The sequence below is a fragment of the Kogia breviceps genome, chromosome 4, assembly GCF_026419965.1.
Source record: "Kogia breviceps isolate mKogBre1 chromosome 4, mKogBre1 haplotype 1, whole genome shotgun sequence".
Lineage (NCBI taxonomy): Eukaryota > Metazoa > Chordata > Mammalia > Artiodactyla > Physeteridae > Kogia > Kogia breviceps.
The window spans coordinates 45,793,779-45,811,017 of NC_081313.1; the positions used below are offsets into that span (position 1 = coordinate 45,793,779).

Sequence of the window (17,239 nt, forward strand, 5' to 3'; positions counted from 1 at the left end):
GGATAAAAATAACATAGAAATAAAGCCAATGGGAAAAGGAAGTTGTTTTGTAGTAAAGGGGAGTGGACGCCATCAATACAATGAATTAATGATGAATATGTACTAATTAGTGAGTGTGGAGGGACAGTTGAACAGGAAAGTCTAAATTTCCAGAAGGCAATTAGGGGCTATAGATCTGGAGCTCAACTGAGGTTGCAGGGCCAGAGCTACTGAGCAGTAAGTCATCTGATGAAGGCTGATAGTCGAACATATATACAAAAGAGTTTTCTAAAGTAGAGCCCAGAGGGTCAGGGGCTATACTTTGGGGAAATATGTTAAGGGGTGATAAGAGGAGCTGGTGAAGAAGCGGTCTGTGAGCAGTAGGGAAGAGAGCACAAAACAGTGATGGCAGGTAGGAGATGAAATGTACCTTGTATTTCCTTTAATACTGGCACCATGCCTTCTGCTTTATGGGTGACCAATAAACATTACTTGAATTAATGGATTTTCAGAGGTCAGTATGATTCGAAGATAGCTTTAGAATATTAAGGCAACAACAACATATAAGGAAATATAGAGAATAGATGTAGATCTTGGGGTGGGGTTGGAAGGATGGGCAGAGATATGATTATGGAGAAGTTTTATTGCCAAAAACAACAGATAAAAAAGGAGAGTAGATTGGATAGTTTTTGAAAGATGGTAGAGACCTGTGCATAGAGGTAGGTGATGAGATGCTTTTACCTGTAGACCACAAGGACAGAAATTAGGGCTTACATACTGTCTCTTTCACTAATTATTTGATCTAAAACCTGTCATTTCATAAGATTATTAGTTATCTGAGACAAGAACTCTGTCTTAGAGTTTTCTTCTATCTCCTGCAGTTCGCAAAGACAGCTACACAATGTGAATTTCATAATTTAGAATTTGAATCAAAGTGATTGTACTTTAGTTGCTCATTCCTAGGGAGAAGAGAGTGTAGTCATTTTACAACCATTAATAAATGGCAACCAAGAGCCATAGGTTGGGAAGTGAGTAAAGCATAATTTCATTTCTAGAATCCCATAGAGACCTATTAAGATACCTTGATGATCTGTTAGAATACAAAGAATAACACTAGACCCTCGGGAACCCCATACAGTTCCTCTAAGATGTACTGCAACCTGTGCTGAGGTTTTGAGATGGTGTCATGAGAAGATGGTGATGTTATCAGACAAATGCCTACATGCAGAGGAGGAAAGTAGACACTAACTCTTCACAGAGGCAGAGTGAAGTGACCACCAATGACAGTGCAGGTATTGAGTGAGAGTTAGATCCTATTTAGAAGCCTCCAGAAACTAGGAAACTAATGAACACTACAGTAAGCACAAGAAAATGAGCTAAGGATGGTATATGATCTGTGAATCTGCTTATCAGTTTTAATTACTTTCTAAGCTGTGGCATGTCTAAAATGATATTCAAGTCTGTCTAATGTTTTCTGTACTTGCCTCCTGTGATTAATATTCCAAAAATGGTTTTAATTTCGGCAAACCTTCACAAAGATTTCAAATGAACTGGCAAACCAGGGCTAACATCTGCACAGTACGTCAAGGGAGATATATTCAAAGGGCTATACGTGCTAATATCACAGGGACTTGCAAACTGAGTTTAAAGCCTGTCAAAATATTAGAAAATATTCACTTGGTTGGGTAGCTAAACTCAGGTCCTACATGAATATAAGCTAAAGTTTTAAGTGTAAATGTCTCCATTGCAAATTTAATTCTCTCTTTTCCCAGACAATGTATTCTCTGGGAAAATAAATGTTTCTTATCAAGAATGACAGATTCAATCTACCATTTATCTTCAACTTGTATACTTTTAGCCACCATCCTTTTTAAATTAGAGAATGATGCAGTTGACCAAATATCATTGGTTTTATCAACTCTAGAGGGAAATTTACTTGATTTTTCTCTAAGCACACCCTCTTCTCTTTGCTCCCCTCACACTTACATGTCACTGGCAATGGAGGAGTTCCGGGACATAGACTTTGGTGAGAGGTCATAATCGCTGTCAGATCGATACAGAAAGGACTCCCGGCGTTGACTGTGGACAAAGTTTGCTTGGAGAATTAGCCCAGATCCCGGGCTGGTCATGGGATCCAAGGGACTCCGTCCAGAAGATGTGCCATTGTCCACGTCGAAGCTGTCAATTAAGGAGAAAGAATGACATTGCTGTGAGTTGTATGTTAATAGTTTAGTAAAGGGAGACTTCAGTTTAGGAACTGACAATAGGAAAACTTACAGCTGATTCCTGCTGTCAAAAAAAATGGTAATACCAAAATACAGAAAAGAAAAAAACCACACTGACTTCACATACTTGTCTTCCTACACCTTTGCGTACCTCTGTTAACTGACCAAATACAAAATATATAGGTCTCTGTGAATTCAATTTCAGTTTAAAAGGAACCATTCTGCAAAGACTAGCTCTCCTAAGTACAGAATTCCTTTTACATAGTAATTCACTAAATATTTTTGTTGAGTTCAACAAGTGCCCATTACATGCCTAATATCCTTGATTCCCCAAACCTGGGCTTCTCCACTCCCACCTACACCTACCCAATCACTAATTTCTACTGTGGCCACTTCCTTCCATCCCCACTGCCAGTATATTAAGTTCAGGATTCCGTCAACTGTCACCTACATTATTATAAGAGCCTTTAAATTAGTCTCTTGAGTCCATTTTCCACCTTGTATTATTCTTCTTAAAATGTAAACCTGACTGTGTAATTCATCAGTTCAAAACCTTACAGTGGCTCACTATTGTCCTCAAGATAAAGTTCACATTTCTTGGCTGAAATGACAGAGTCTTAAGCATCTGTTCTCAATGACAACGAACTCTTTTCCCAACCTTGACATGCCACACTCTTCCATCGGGAACTTCATGCTCCCCTCATATTGAACCACCACCTACTTGTATCAGGCTCTCACTACCTAACCTTCTGGTCCCCAATTTCTCAACCCTCCAATCTCCTGCCTAATTGTTATTTATCCCTGAGGACTTAGCCTTCATCTGAAATGCTGTGCTGATACCCCAGAGCTTCCTGAGATGCCCTCTCTCTGTGTTCCCAAGACTCTTTCCCACTCCCCACTGATGGCGTTTACAATGAGCTGGAAATAATTACCACTTGATCTCCATTCCTAGACTGTGAGCTCTCTGAGAATGGAGATCCTGGGTGTTCTAAGCACTTCATGGTGGCACTTCAGAAAATTTTTACTAAGTGGCTTGAATTAATGATCGAATGAATGAAAGGCATGATTCTTGGCAATACAGATTTTAGAGTTTTGAGGAAAAAAAGAACCATACATACCATTCTTAACATCACAGTCTTTAAAATCTAGATAAGCTTTCTACAAAGAGCTTTTCTAGTCTAGCATCAACCAGTAGTAACATAAAGTCAACTCTCATGTGTTCTTATAAGAGGAAGGTGATAGCTCAGGATAGCTCAGCAAGTATGTGGTTTAAAAAATTGTTGAATGAATAAGTTAACAAATGAATTCAAGTCCAGTTGTTAACAACGTTTTTCCCATTAGAACCATTATCCAAACTATTAACTGGCTAATTTTAAAATATTCTTTTACTTTTTCTACTGGAGTTATTAATAAATAGTGTTATGACCCAAAGATTGGAGGCCAAACTGGAAGAATTATCCAGGGGCTTGATGTTTCATGAATCACCTATGAATCTATGACCAAAGTAGAACATTGACTCCAAATCAATCCGTCTAGTAGAAAAAAAAGAAAAACTCATAATCTAGCTTAGCCAGTCATAAACATGTTTTTCAATTTAAATTTTTCTTAGAATTTTGTCACTTTACAGATATATTCATTTGGTCCTTAAAGGACATTGAGAGATTATCTACTTGAACAGATTCATTTTACAGACAAGGATACCAGCTCCTAGAAAGGTTAATTGACCAAAGTTACTGAGCTAACTGGATTTAATGATCTACTAGTCTTCAAGTTCTCCCAGCTGTAATGCATAATCCTGTAAACCACAAAAGTGTGCTAGCAACTGTGACACCCAAACAGGGTCTGTTTCTTGCGGACAGACACTTCATGCATCTGGGACTTTAACAATCCTGAGAATGGCCAAAGGGAAGGGACCTTTAATCATTAAAGAGACTTATTCAGGATCTCTGGCAGGCTCTTCTTGGATATGCTTAACTCAATAAGCATTTATTAAGTACCTACCATAAGCACATTGAGGTACAAAAATAAAGGAGATGAGATTAATCCAAGCTGGGATATCTGAGAAATCTTCATGGAAAAGTAATATTTAAAGAGGGCTTTTGAAGGCATTCAGTATACAGTTGAAAGATATAAAAGACCTCTGCATAGGGAGAGGATAGGGGTGATTTCTGCTCTAAGGAGATAGTCATGGCTGCTCTTCAGCATGAGAAGGTCTTAATATGAACACATAAAAAATGTTTATGTTGATTCCCCTCCAATATCAAAATGTTCTTACTGTTTTAAAAAATAAAATATGGTATCCTTTTCATGCTATGCAGAAACAGAAATATAGGAGATATAGGAGTACGATTTTTGGCTTAGTTTTTCTCAGTTCAATTAAGGAAATACCAATATTACCCCCAAATCAGAAATTTGCATTTTTTAAATTATAATCTTTCCAATTAAATTAAGCAAGTCTTGACTTAACAAAAAAAAATTCTCCACTATCAGTTTTGGAACAAGTACTGATAAGTATCTTAAAATATTTAACATTTTTTGCAGTAGCATTACCTATTAAAACCAAACATTTATTAGTAGGTCATAAAATGCTTGATATGGGAGTATATGGGCTTTGATACTTTTCTTTGCAGGTTGTAATATAACAATTTGGCCACTGGATGGAGATCATTTTCTTGAGGAAAATCTATTATAAATAAAGGCCAAAACTATCTATTTCTTAAAGACTCATGAAAACAACCTTTAAATATTATCCAAAAAATAAAACCTCAAAATTTACCAGAAGTGATTACCAAATATTGACGAAACTATATTAGCCTAAGAAATATTAGTATTAGCTTTACAAAACAGATTGAGAATGATCTAAAAAATGGTCACTGATTTGTTATTAGACATTTACACTTACTTAAAAAAATGAGCTCTTTTGTTCAAATATTAGAACTAAGGATCTTTTCTTGGGAGAGATTAGGTTGGGAACACATCGAGGCAGTACTTCATTCAGTGGATAGTATATTAACTGAGACTTTATTTAGCCTGAAAATATGGATGGCTTCAAATAAGCTTTTCATTTTTGAAATGTAACTTTATAAACAGTCAATGTCATGGTATTATTAACAAGACAAGAAGGTGATGAGGGGTAACCCTAACCTTAACCCTAAACCATAGATGTTGGTACCAAAGAGATCAGTTGTGAATTTACAAAAAACTTTCTTTGGCAAACACTTTGATATAATGAATCCTCTTTTGACTCACTGCCAATTAGATGAAGCCAAAGTATAAGATTAGCAGAAGTTTGGGAAAGTAAGTATAGATTTGGGGAGAGTAAGAATGTCTGAGTCTAATGATGATGGTGAGAATAATAATCATAATGATGATAATAATGATAATAAAGTATTTGGAACACCCTGCAAGTGCTAGGAATTGTGCTGTGTGCTTTATGTATGTTATCTCATTGACTCCCCACAATAACCCTTTGAAGTAGCCACTATATTTTCCATTTGACCAATGAGGAATCTGAGTCATAAAGAAGTGGCTCTATGTTAACTCACATGTTCAAGGCCATACAGTTTGTCAGTGGGTTTTAAACTCAAACTGTCTGAATCCAGAGCCTGGGAGAACGGCCCCTGTGTTTCTGTCTCTATTGCAAAGCCTCCTCTTATTCATTATAAAAATAGAGAAACATCTCTTAGCTTCCTCACCAGGATAGAACTTCAAATGTTAACATTCTGAACGATTTATGGATCAGGTTTGCCAAGGCTAATTCTGGGCCTTGGTCTTTATATGACACCCAATTTTGGAATTTTCCAAATCCTCTGTTTTTCCAGTTTTGAATACAGCAGTAAGGTGCAAAAGAGTCTCTGCTGAAATCCTTTGGGTGGGCTTCGTTACAGAGTTTTAGAGTTCATTTGGAATAAGGAGGGATGGTGAGTCTGCAGAAGGTCTTAGCAAATGAAACTAAGCGAGATGCTCCATTGTCCCACATGTTTGCTGTCCTTAATGCAGTTCAATGATGTATATGTTCCCTGACAGAGTTGGCTTTTACCAAGAAGGCATTAGTGGAAAAGCAACAATGCAGCTGTGCATGGTCCCCAGTGGGGGGCGGTAAAGAGTAATGGCCCCGCCAGCCTGTTGCAATTAGAACTACTGAAGGCTGTGTGCATCTAGCACTACTCAGGACCATTCACTCCACTCAGGAGTGAATGGTCTCTTTAAAAACCAAAGAGAAGACAAGCAAACTGACCAACCAACCAAACTGCTCCCCAGCTTTCTACACTGTTCCAAATCAGTAGAATTACTGGACTACCTGTCGTGATCCACCTTCCATTCAGCCTCCTCCACTGCTCCCACACTTTGTGTCTACTGACTTTGGAATCATCTGTCCGCATAGGATCATTTCTCAGTTTTTTGGCCTGATGCTAGACACTGCTTCTCTGGTTTACACATTTTGCATCCCTTCTTGCCCACAATGTGGGCTCTCTCCTGAGCTGTGGTCCTGCTATTATCCTGGGTGAACAGCTCATCTCATGTCACCTGGCCATCAGGACCTTACACTCAACATTGACCCCCCAGTGTGGAGTCTGATGAAGGTGAGACACATGAGGACTCCAGTGGAGCAGCTGTGGGAAGCCTCGATCAACAGGGGTCCCATTATCAAAGCATCTGTGAAGAGCTCCCACGGGGAAGACTCTGGAGAGAACAAGCAGCTGCTGAACACTGGAGGGGACCCTGGAAGGCTCTTTTCATGTCAGGAGCATCTGAGAGCTGCTTCTGTTGCTGTGTATTAACAGTGGTGCAATGACTACAGAGATCTTCCCGTTGGGAGATGGGGAGATACCAAAAATATTCCAAAGCCATTCACTTGGGAATTAGAAAACGTGGTCTAAATTTCATATCTTGGTTCTGCCACCTTCTAGTTGCATGCTCTTGGGCAGTTACGGTACCGTTCTAAGCCCCCATTCCTTGATAAGGACAATTACAGTATCTAGTTCTAGGGCAATTATAAGGCCCTATATAATATTTGGAAAGCATTTAGCACACTGCCTGGCAGCTAGCACATTCCATATACTTAGCAGCTATTGTTGTTTTTACTATTATTACCCTTTTTGTTTGAGGGGGAATTTCCATCCAGATTGTTCCTGAGCACACTGCCTTGGGAAGAACCTACAGGGAGAGATGGGAGAGCCAGGGAACTGAGGGCTGGTCAGCCAAACCACCAGACTCAACCTTGGCAAATCAATGAGGCGACAGGTGCTGGAGCCAGATTGCTCTTACGGCTTGAGCTGCTTTTACAACTTAGTTGCTGTCTCCACTCCACTCCATCATTCCAGTGTGATAACATCCAGGGAGAGAGTAGAGACTGCTGATTTTTCTCTAGGTATTCCTCACCGAGGAGAAAGAACCATTTCCTGCTAGGAACGTGGAAGGCATGGAGATCCCAACAACCTGGGTGGGGCTCCGGCGGAATAGAATGAGCAGAAACAGTCCTTCCGACCTCAGGCCTCCAGACACTGGGTCTAGCTTGGTACCTGAACTTGAGACACAATTACAGTGCTGTTTATTCTCCTATACCTGACTCTTCTGTGTATATGGTAGCCCATGCTGTTGGCTGTATGATGGAATCCATTTTGGTGCTTTACCACTCAGGATGAGGGGGATGGTTCGCCCTCAAGCTTAATGAAGTATAAGCAAGTTGGAAAATTATTTCAAAAATATTTTTTCTCTCTATAATAAGTATTTTACCATTGTTATCAATACCATGAGGCTATGAAATCTGTTTCTAATCAATGCCAGTGATATTTAACATTCAAGGTTTTCCTGCAAGATCAAATACCTTCTCTGGAGTAAAGAAAATAAATACTGCTTCTTCCAATTCCCCACTTTAATATTTACTTTGTTCAGATTATCTATAGAGATGAGACTGTAGAAAAATGCATTTTACAGTGATATGCATAAATGATGATTTTTTTCCAATCAATCCCAAAATTGCATCTCAAATGTGAATAGGACACCGTGAGAGGGCATGGTATTTAGCACATTAGTGGATTATAGAGGTAAGTGACAGTGTGCCTGTTATCTTGCATAATACATATATTTGCATGGAGAATGTAATTTTACCCTTTGTTTTCACAGATGGTTTTTATAAACAAAAACCTGGCACAAAGGGTAAAGGCATATGCTTATTTATGAGTAAAAATATCAGATGATCTCAGGGAACACACAACATTTGTTTCTGACATGTCCATGCCACTCTCAAGTCACAGAGGCCAATAAAGAGATTCAAGATAAAAACGATGGTGTGAGTTTGATGTTTGGACTGGAGGCCAGAAGGAACAAGCTGGGCTTGATTAGTAGGTTTTTGCCAAACGAGATGGCAAAAGGCTGATTTTTCTAAAAGATTCGATCTAAAATTTAAAAAGCTCAAACTCAGAATTGTTTTACTTGAGGTTTATAGATTATTTCTTTTTAAAATTTATTTTTATTGAAGTATAGTTGATTTATGATGTGTTAATTTCCACTGTACAGCAAAGTGATTCAGCTATACATATATACATTCTTTTTAAAAATACTTTTCCATGATGGTTTACCATAGAATACTGAATATAGTTCCCTGTTCTATACAGTAAGACCTTGTCATTTATCCAGTCTATACATAAAAGCTTACATCTGCTAACCCCAACTTCCCACTCCATCCCTCTCCCAACCCCCTCTCCCTTGGCAACCACAAGTCTGTTCTCTATGTCCATGGTTCTGTTTCTGTTTCATAGATAGGTTTATTTGTGTCACTTTTTAGATTCCACTTATAAGTGACATCCTATGGTATTTGTCTTTCTCTTTGAGACTTACTTCACTTAGTATGATCGTCTCTAGTGGCATCCATGTTGCTGCAAATGGCATTATTTCATTCTCTTTTATGGCTGAAAATCTGTTAACAAAGGTTCTCAAACAGGTCCTAACATGGGGCTGCAGTGGTGGGAGTTAGAGGCAAAGCCTGCAGTGACAAAGTGAGGTCCATACTTGCAGTAAATCTCTAAAAATAATGAACGGTTCAAGTCATATATTTAACCTGTATATATGTTGACAATGAAAGTGTCTATTTTCATCGTTGTTGGTAGACCTTAATATTTCTGAAAATTTCGTCCAGGCTTCACTGTGATTGAGAATAAAATAAGTAAGTACGTGTTCCTTTCCTTGACATCCAGTTTTCAGGTGCTGATCTCAAACTAAGAGTATGGAGGGGTCGGGAAGAGCAAAGCACAAGTCTCCTTGCTGGGCTGGATGTGAGCATCAGATGCAGTCCTGCAAGGTTTCCCCTGGTTTTATTTTCTTTGTGTGCAAGGAAAATACCAACCTTACCACCAGCCTTTTGCTTTCTGAGACCACGTCTGAGCTCTTTTATTTCCAAAATGCAGTTTTCATCAAACCTTGGCTTCATCAAGCTAAAGCCCAAGAGAGGAAGAGCGTCTTGTTAACAAGGTGGAGGTGAGGATGTTTCTGTGTATATTTATTTCTTCTGTGACACAGAGCAACTAAGATTGCTCTGATAAGCCCACACTGGAACACTGGTAATTAATGGTGTGCCCCTGATTTCTTTATTCTTTTTATCGCAGAATGAGTGATCCTACTACAATGTTAATCAGATCCCTAGAAGTCCCGGCTCAGCATCCTCCAATGCTTTCTACAGCACTCAGAATAAATACTCTGTCCTCACTGGGGCTTAAGGCCCTCCTCTGTGGATTTGGGCCCCTGAGGCCTCTCTGATCCCACCCTGTACCTCTCTCCCTCTGGCTCACTGTGCCTTGGCCTCTTCGTCCCCTGGCTGTTTCTTGAACACATGTGAGTGCTTCCTCCTCAGGGCCTTTGCATTTGTAGTTCCCTCTGCTGGAATATTCTTTACCCAGGTATCAGCTCAATGTCACCTTCACAGTGAGATATTCCCAAGCTACTCTATTTAAAATTGCCATCCTAATCTCCTAGTCTTTCCTAGCTTCCTAGTGAAAGAAACTCTTGTACATTGTTGGTGGGAATGTAAATTGGTACAGCCACTATGGAAAGCAGTGTGGAGGTTCCTCAAGAAATTAAGAATAAAACTACCATATGATCCAGAAATTCCACTTCTGGGTATATAATATCCAAAGGAAATGAAATCACTATCTGGAAGAGGTATCTGTACCCACATGTTCATTGCAGCATTATTTACAATAGCCAAGACATGGAAACAACCTAAGTGTCTACTGACCAATGAATGGATAAAGAAAATATGGTGTGTGTATATATATATATATATATATATATATATATATATATATATATATACACACACATATGAAATGGACATTATTCAGCTATGAAAAAAGAAGGAAATCCTGCTGCTTGTAATAACATGGATGAACCTTGAGGACAATCACACTAAGTTCAATATGTCATAAAGAGAAAGACAAATACTGTATGATCTCACTTATATATGTAATCTTAAAAAAAACACAAAAAACCCTCATAGATACAGAGAATAGATCAGTGGTTGCCAGGGGTTGGGGAGTAGGGGGTGAGAGAAACAGGTAAAGGTGGTTACAGGGTAGAAACTTCCAGTTATAAGATGAATAAGTTCAGGGATATAACATACAACATGGTGACTATAGTTAACAATACCGTATATTTGAACGTTGCTAAGAGAGTATATATATATATATATATATATATATATATATATATATATATATATATATATATATATATATAGTTAAGGATATTTCTTTATTTATTCATTTATTTATGGCTGTGTTGGGTCTTTTTTGCTGTGCACAGGCTTTCTCAGTTGCATCGAGTGGGGTCTACTCTTCCTTGCGGTGCTTGGGCTTCTCATTGCGGTGGCTTCTCTTGTTGCGGAGCATGGGCTTTAGGTGTGTGGGCTTCAGTGCTTGTGGCACATGGGCTCAGTAGTTGTGGCTAATGGGCTGTAGAGGGCAGGCTCAGTAGTTGTGGTGCACGGGCTTAGTTGCTCTGTGGCATGTGGTATCTTCTCAGACCAGGGCTTGAACCCATGTCCCCTGCATTGGCAGGTGGATTCTTAATGACTGCGCCACCAGGAAAGCCCCCAAGAGAGTACATTTTTAAAGTTCTCACCACACACACATGCAGAAAGCTGTCACTATGTGAGGTGATGGATGTGTTAAAATCTTATTGTGGTAATCATTTTGCAATATATACATATATAAAATCATTACACTGTACATCTTAAACTTAGACAATGTTTTATGTCAATGACATCTCAGTAAAGCTGGAAAAAAATAAAGTTTCAATAAAAAAATAACTAAAATAAAATTTCCGCCCTAGTTTCCTAGACTTTTCTAGCCTCCTTTTCTTTTAATTTTTCTCCATAGCATTCATTTACTTATTTTGTTTATTGTACTCTGCTCATTAGTATGTATCTCTATAAGTGTAGGGATTTTTATCCACTTTGTTCATTAACATATGCTCAGCACCTAGACTAGTGCCTGGTACATAGTATTCAATAAATACTTGTATTATGAATACATTAACATCTTTACATGCAGCACTACTTACTATAGCCTGGTTATTATTTACCATGGTTACCTGTGTGGTTCTACTTCAAATGAACTTTATTATTATTATTATTTTATTTCAGCCAGGAATCAGTTACTTTTTTAAAGAAAGAACTAATGAAGTTTGATTAGTTCATTTGAAGAAATCATCTGGAAAAGTGCAGAGAATGCTGGGATGTTAAAAGACGTTTTAATAGAATTTATCTTGAACATCCTCCTGTCTGCCCTCCAGTCAGCCATGGAATCAGGGGTGGGATCCTGGTTTCATGGCATGTGAAGGTTATATAATTTTGAGTGTCTGTTTTGAGAAAAATAATACTCCTCAAATTCCTACTTTTGCAAGTTTTACAAAACCTATAACAATGTACAGTGGCTAGTAAGCCTCCTTTCTAGAACTTAGAATGGGCCCCAGACAATGGAAGGCTCTAAGCTTGATCATCATTAGTTTCATAATAAATTTGCATTTGAGGCTGTGATAGAACAGGAAAGGACAGAAAAACAATGGAATGGCTGAAAATGGGAATGTGGTCCTGTACTTTTTCCTAAAAGGTATCTTATTATTTCAGATTAGTTTTTTCCTCATTCTTTTTTTTCTGTATTTTTTTTGATAGCCAAAATTTCCAAAGCATATATTTTCATAACTTTTCTTGCTCTTTGCACATGCTCATTCTTCCAGATGAGTGATTCCACCAGGTAGGACACTAGAATCACTTGAAGGTCTGAGAGGGATATGCTTTAAACCATATGTCTCCACAGAGATTATGATTTTCTGTTTAAGAGGTGGGTTTTTAAAATGTGGTTCTCAATCTCGTTCCTGGCTATTCATGTATTTAGACTTATTAAGAATTAATTTTCAAATGGCTTAATTGGATGAATAAGAATTATCAAATAAATCCTTTGTAAAAATAACATTTAAATATCATATATTAAGTAGATTAAAGTATAGATAAGTTTAAAATAACTGAAAACAAAAACTGTAATAGTTCTACCAAAATTGTCTTTAAAAATATAACCTAGGGTACAGAAATAGAAAGTGACAATGAGAAGATGGCAGAGTAGAAGGACATGCTCTCACCCCCTCTTGTGAGAACACCAGAACAACTAGCTGCTGGACAATCATCAACAGGAAGACACTGGAACTCACCAAAAAAGATACCCCACATCCAAAGACAAAGGAGAAGCCACAGTGAGACAGTAGGAGGGGTGCAATCACAGTAATAGCAAATCCCATAACTGCTGGGTGGGTGACTCACAGACTGGAGAACACTTATACCACAGAAGTCCACCCACTGGAGTAAAGGTTCTGAGCCCCATGTCAGGCTTCCCAACCTGGGGGTCCAGCAACGGGAGGAGGAATTCCTAGAGAATCAGACATTGAAGCCTAGTGGGATTTGATTGCAGGACTTCAACAGGACAGGGGAAATAGAGAATCCACTCTTGGAGGGCACACACAAAGTAGTGTGTGCATCGGGACCCAGCGGAAGGAGCAGTGACCCCAGGGGAGACTGAACCAGAACTACTTGCTAGTGTTGGAGGGTCTCCTGCAGAGGTGGGGGGTAGCTGTGGCTCACTGTGGGGACAAGGACACTGGCAGCAGAAGTTCTGGGAAGTACTCCTTGGCGTGAGATCTTCCAAGTGAGTCATTAGCCCCACCAAAGAGCCCAGGTAGGCTGCAGTGTTGGGTTGCCTCAGGCCAAACAACCAAAAGGGAGGGAACCCAGCCCCACCCATCAGCAGTCAAGCGGAATAAAGTTTTACTGAGCTCTGCCCATCAGAGCAACAGTCAGCTCTACCCACCACCAGTCCCTCCCATCAGTAAACTTACACAAGCCTCTTAGATAGCCTCATCCACCAGAGGGCAGACAGCACAATCAAGAAGAACTACAATCCTACAGCCTGTGCAACAAAAACCACATTCACAGAAAGACAGACAAGATGAAAAGGCAGAGGGCTATGTACCAGATGAAGGAACAAGATAAAACCCCAGGAAAACAACTAAATGAAGTGGAGATAGGAAACCTTCCAGGAAAAGAATTCATTATAATGATAGTGAAGATGATCCAGGACCTCAGAAAAAGAATGAAGACAAAGATCAAGAAGATGGAAGAAACATTTAACAAAGACCTAGAAGAACTAAAGAACAAACAAACAGAGATGAACAATAAAATAACTGAAATGAAATCTACACTAGAAGGAATCAATCGCAGAATAACTGAGGAAGAAGAACGAATAAGAGACCTGGGAGACAGAATGGTGGAATTCACTGCTGCGTAACAGAATAAAGAAAAAAGAATGAAAAGAAATGAAGACAGCCTAAGAGACCTCTGGGACAAAATTAAATGCAACAACATTTGCATTATAGGGTCCCAGAAGGAGAAGAGAGAGAGAAAGGACCAGAGAAAATATTTGAAGAGATTATAGTTGAAAACTTCCCTGACATGGGAAAGGAAATAGCCACCCAAGAAAAGGAAGCACAGAGAGTCCCATACAGGATAAACCCAAGGAGAAACACACTGAGACACATAGTAATCAAATTGGCAAAACTTAAAGACAAAGAAAAATTATTGAAAGCAGCAAGGGAAAAACGACAAATAACATACAAGGGAACTCCCATAAGGTTAACAGCTGATTTCCCAGCAGAAATGCTACAAGCCAGAAGGGAGTAGCATGATATACTTAAAGTGATGAAAGCAAAGAACCTACAACCAAGACTACTCTACCCAGCAAGGATTTCATTCAGATTCGATGAGAAATCAAAGCTTTACAGACAAGCAAAAGTTAAGAGAATTCAGCAACACCAAACGAGCTCTACAACAAATGTTAAAGGAATTTCTCTAAGTGGGAAAACAAGAGAAGAAAAGGACGTACAAAAACAATCCAAAACAATTCAGAAAATGGTCATAGGAGCATACATATCGATAATTACCTTAAACGTGAATGGATTAAATGCTCCAAGCAAAAGACACGGGCTCGCTGAATGGATACAAAAACAAGACCCATATATATGCTGTCTACAAGAGACCCACTTCAGACCTAGGGACACATACAGACTGAAAGTGAGGGGATGGAAAAAGATATTCCATGCAAATGGAAATCAAGAGAAAGCTGGAGTTGCAATACTCATATCAGATAAAATAGACTTTAAAATAAAGAATGTTACAAGAGACAAGGAAGGACACTACATAATGATCAAGGGATCAATCCAAGAAGAAGATATAACAATCATAAATAGATATGCACCCAACATAGGAGCACCTCAATACATGAGGCAACTGCTAACAGCTATAAAAGAGGAAATCAACAGCAACAAAATAATAGTGGGGGACTTTAACACCTCACTTACACCAATAGAGAGATGATCCAAAATGCAAATAAATAAGGAAACAGAAGCTTTAAATGATACAATGGACCAGAGAGATTTAATTGATATTTATAGGACATTCCATCCAAAAACAGCAGATTACACTTTCAAGTGTGCATGGAACATTCTCCAGTATAGATCACATCTTGGGTCACAAATCAAGCCTCAGTAAATTTAAGAAAACTGAAATCATATCAAGCATCTTTTCTGACCACAACGCTATGAGATTAGAAATGAATTACAGGGAAAAAAACTGTAAAAAACACAAACACATGGAGGCTAAACAATGTGTTACTAAATAACCAAGAGAACACTGAAGAAATCAAAGAGGAAATCAAAAAATACCTAGAGAAAAATGATAATGAAAACCCGATGATCCAAAACCTATGGGATACAGCAAAAGCAGTTCTAAGAGGGAAGTTTATAGCTATACAAGCCTACCTCAAGAAACAAGAAAAATCTCAAATAAACAACTTACCTTACACCTAAAGGAACTAGAGAAAGAGGAATAAACAAAACCCAAAGTTAGCAGAAGGAAATAAATCATAAAGATCAGAGCAGAAAAAAATGAAATAGAAACAAAGAAAATAATAGCAAAGATCAATAAAACTAAAAGCTGGTTCTTTGAGAAGATAAACAAAATTGATAAACTATTAGCCAGACTCATCAAGAAAAAGAGGGAGAGGACTCAAATCAATAATATTAGAAATGAAAAAGGAGAAGTTACAACAGACACCACAGAAATACAAAGCATCCTAAGAGACTACTACAGGCAACTCTATGCCAATAAAATGTACAACCTGGAAGATATGGACAAATTCTTTGAAAGGTATAACCTTCCAAGACTGAACCAGGAAGAAATAGAAAATATGAACAGAACAATCACAAGTAATGAAATTGAAAGTGTGATTAAAAATCTTCCAGCAAACAAAAGTCCAGGACAAGATGGCTTCACAGGTGAATTCTATCACACACTTAGAGAAGAGCTAACACCCATCCTTCTCAAACTCTTCCAAAAAATTGCAGAGGAAGGAACACTCCCAAACTCATTCTGTGAGGCCACCATCACCCTGATACCAAAACCAGACAAAGATACTACAAAAAAAAAGAAAATTACAGACCAATACCACTGATGAATATAGATGCAAAAATCCTCAACAAAATACTAGCAAACAGAATCCAACAACACATTAAAAGGATCATACACCATGATCAAGTGGGATTTATCCCAGGGATGCAAGGATTCTTCAATATATGCAAATCAATCAATGTGATACACAATATTAACAAATTGAAGAATAAAAACCATATGATCATCTCACTAGATGCAGAAAAAGCTTTTGACAAAATTCATCACCCATTTATGATAAAAACTCTCCAGAAAGTAGGCATAGAGGGAACCTACCTCAACATAATAAAGGCCATATACAACAAACTCACGGCAAACATCATTCTCAATGGTGAAAAACTGAAAGCGTTTCCTCTAAGATCAGGAACAAGACAAGGATGTCCATTCTTGCAACTATTATTCAACATAGTTTTGGAAGTCCTAACCACAGCAATCAGAGAAGAAAAAGAAATAAAAGGAATACAAAGTGGAAAAGAAGAAGTAAAACTGTCACTGTTTGCAGATGACATGATACTATACATAGAGAATCCTAAAAATGCTACCAGAAAACTACTAGAGGTAATCAATGAATTTGGTAAAGTTGCAGGATACAAAATTAATGCACAGAAATCCCTTGCATTCCTATACACTAACAACGAAAGATCAGAAAGAGAAATTAAGGAAACAATCCCATTCACCATTGCAACAAAAAGAATAAAATACCAGGATTATACCTACCTAAGGAGGTAAAAGACCTGTGTTCAGAAAACTGTAAGACACTGATGAAAGAAATCAAAGATGACACAGATGGAGAGATATACCATGTTCTTGGATTGGAAGAATCAATATTGTGAAAATGACTATACTCCCCAAAGCAATCTACAGATTCAATGCAATCCCTATCAAATGACCAATGGCACTTTTTACAGAACTAGAAAAAAAAATCTTAAAATTTGTATGGAGACACAAAAGACCTCGAATAGCCAAAGCAGTCTTGAGGGAAAAAAAC

General features: G+C 38.2%; 1 protein-coding gene across 9 annotated transcripts in view; it reads right to left on the reverse strand.

Annotated features, from left to right (window-relative positions):
- Positions 1 to 17,239, reverse strand: part of PDE4D (phosphodiesterase 4D) — a 1,495,323-nt gene that overhangs the window by 216,610 nt on the left and 1,261,474 nt on the right. For all 9 annotated transcript variants that reach the window (XM_067031002.1, XM_067031004.1, XM_067031001.1 and 6 more), the window contains one exon: positions 1,966 to 2,157. In XM_067031002.1, coding sequence (XP_066887103.1) covers positions 1,966 to 2,157 — 192 coding nt within the window. The remainder of the gene's footprint in view (positions 1 to 1,965; positions 2,158 to 17,239) is intronic.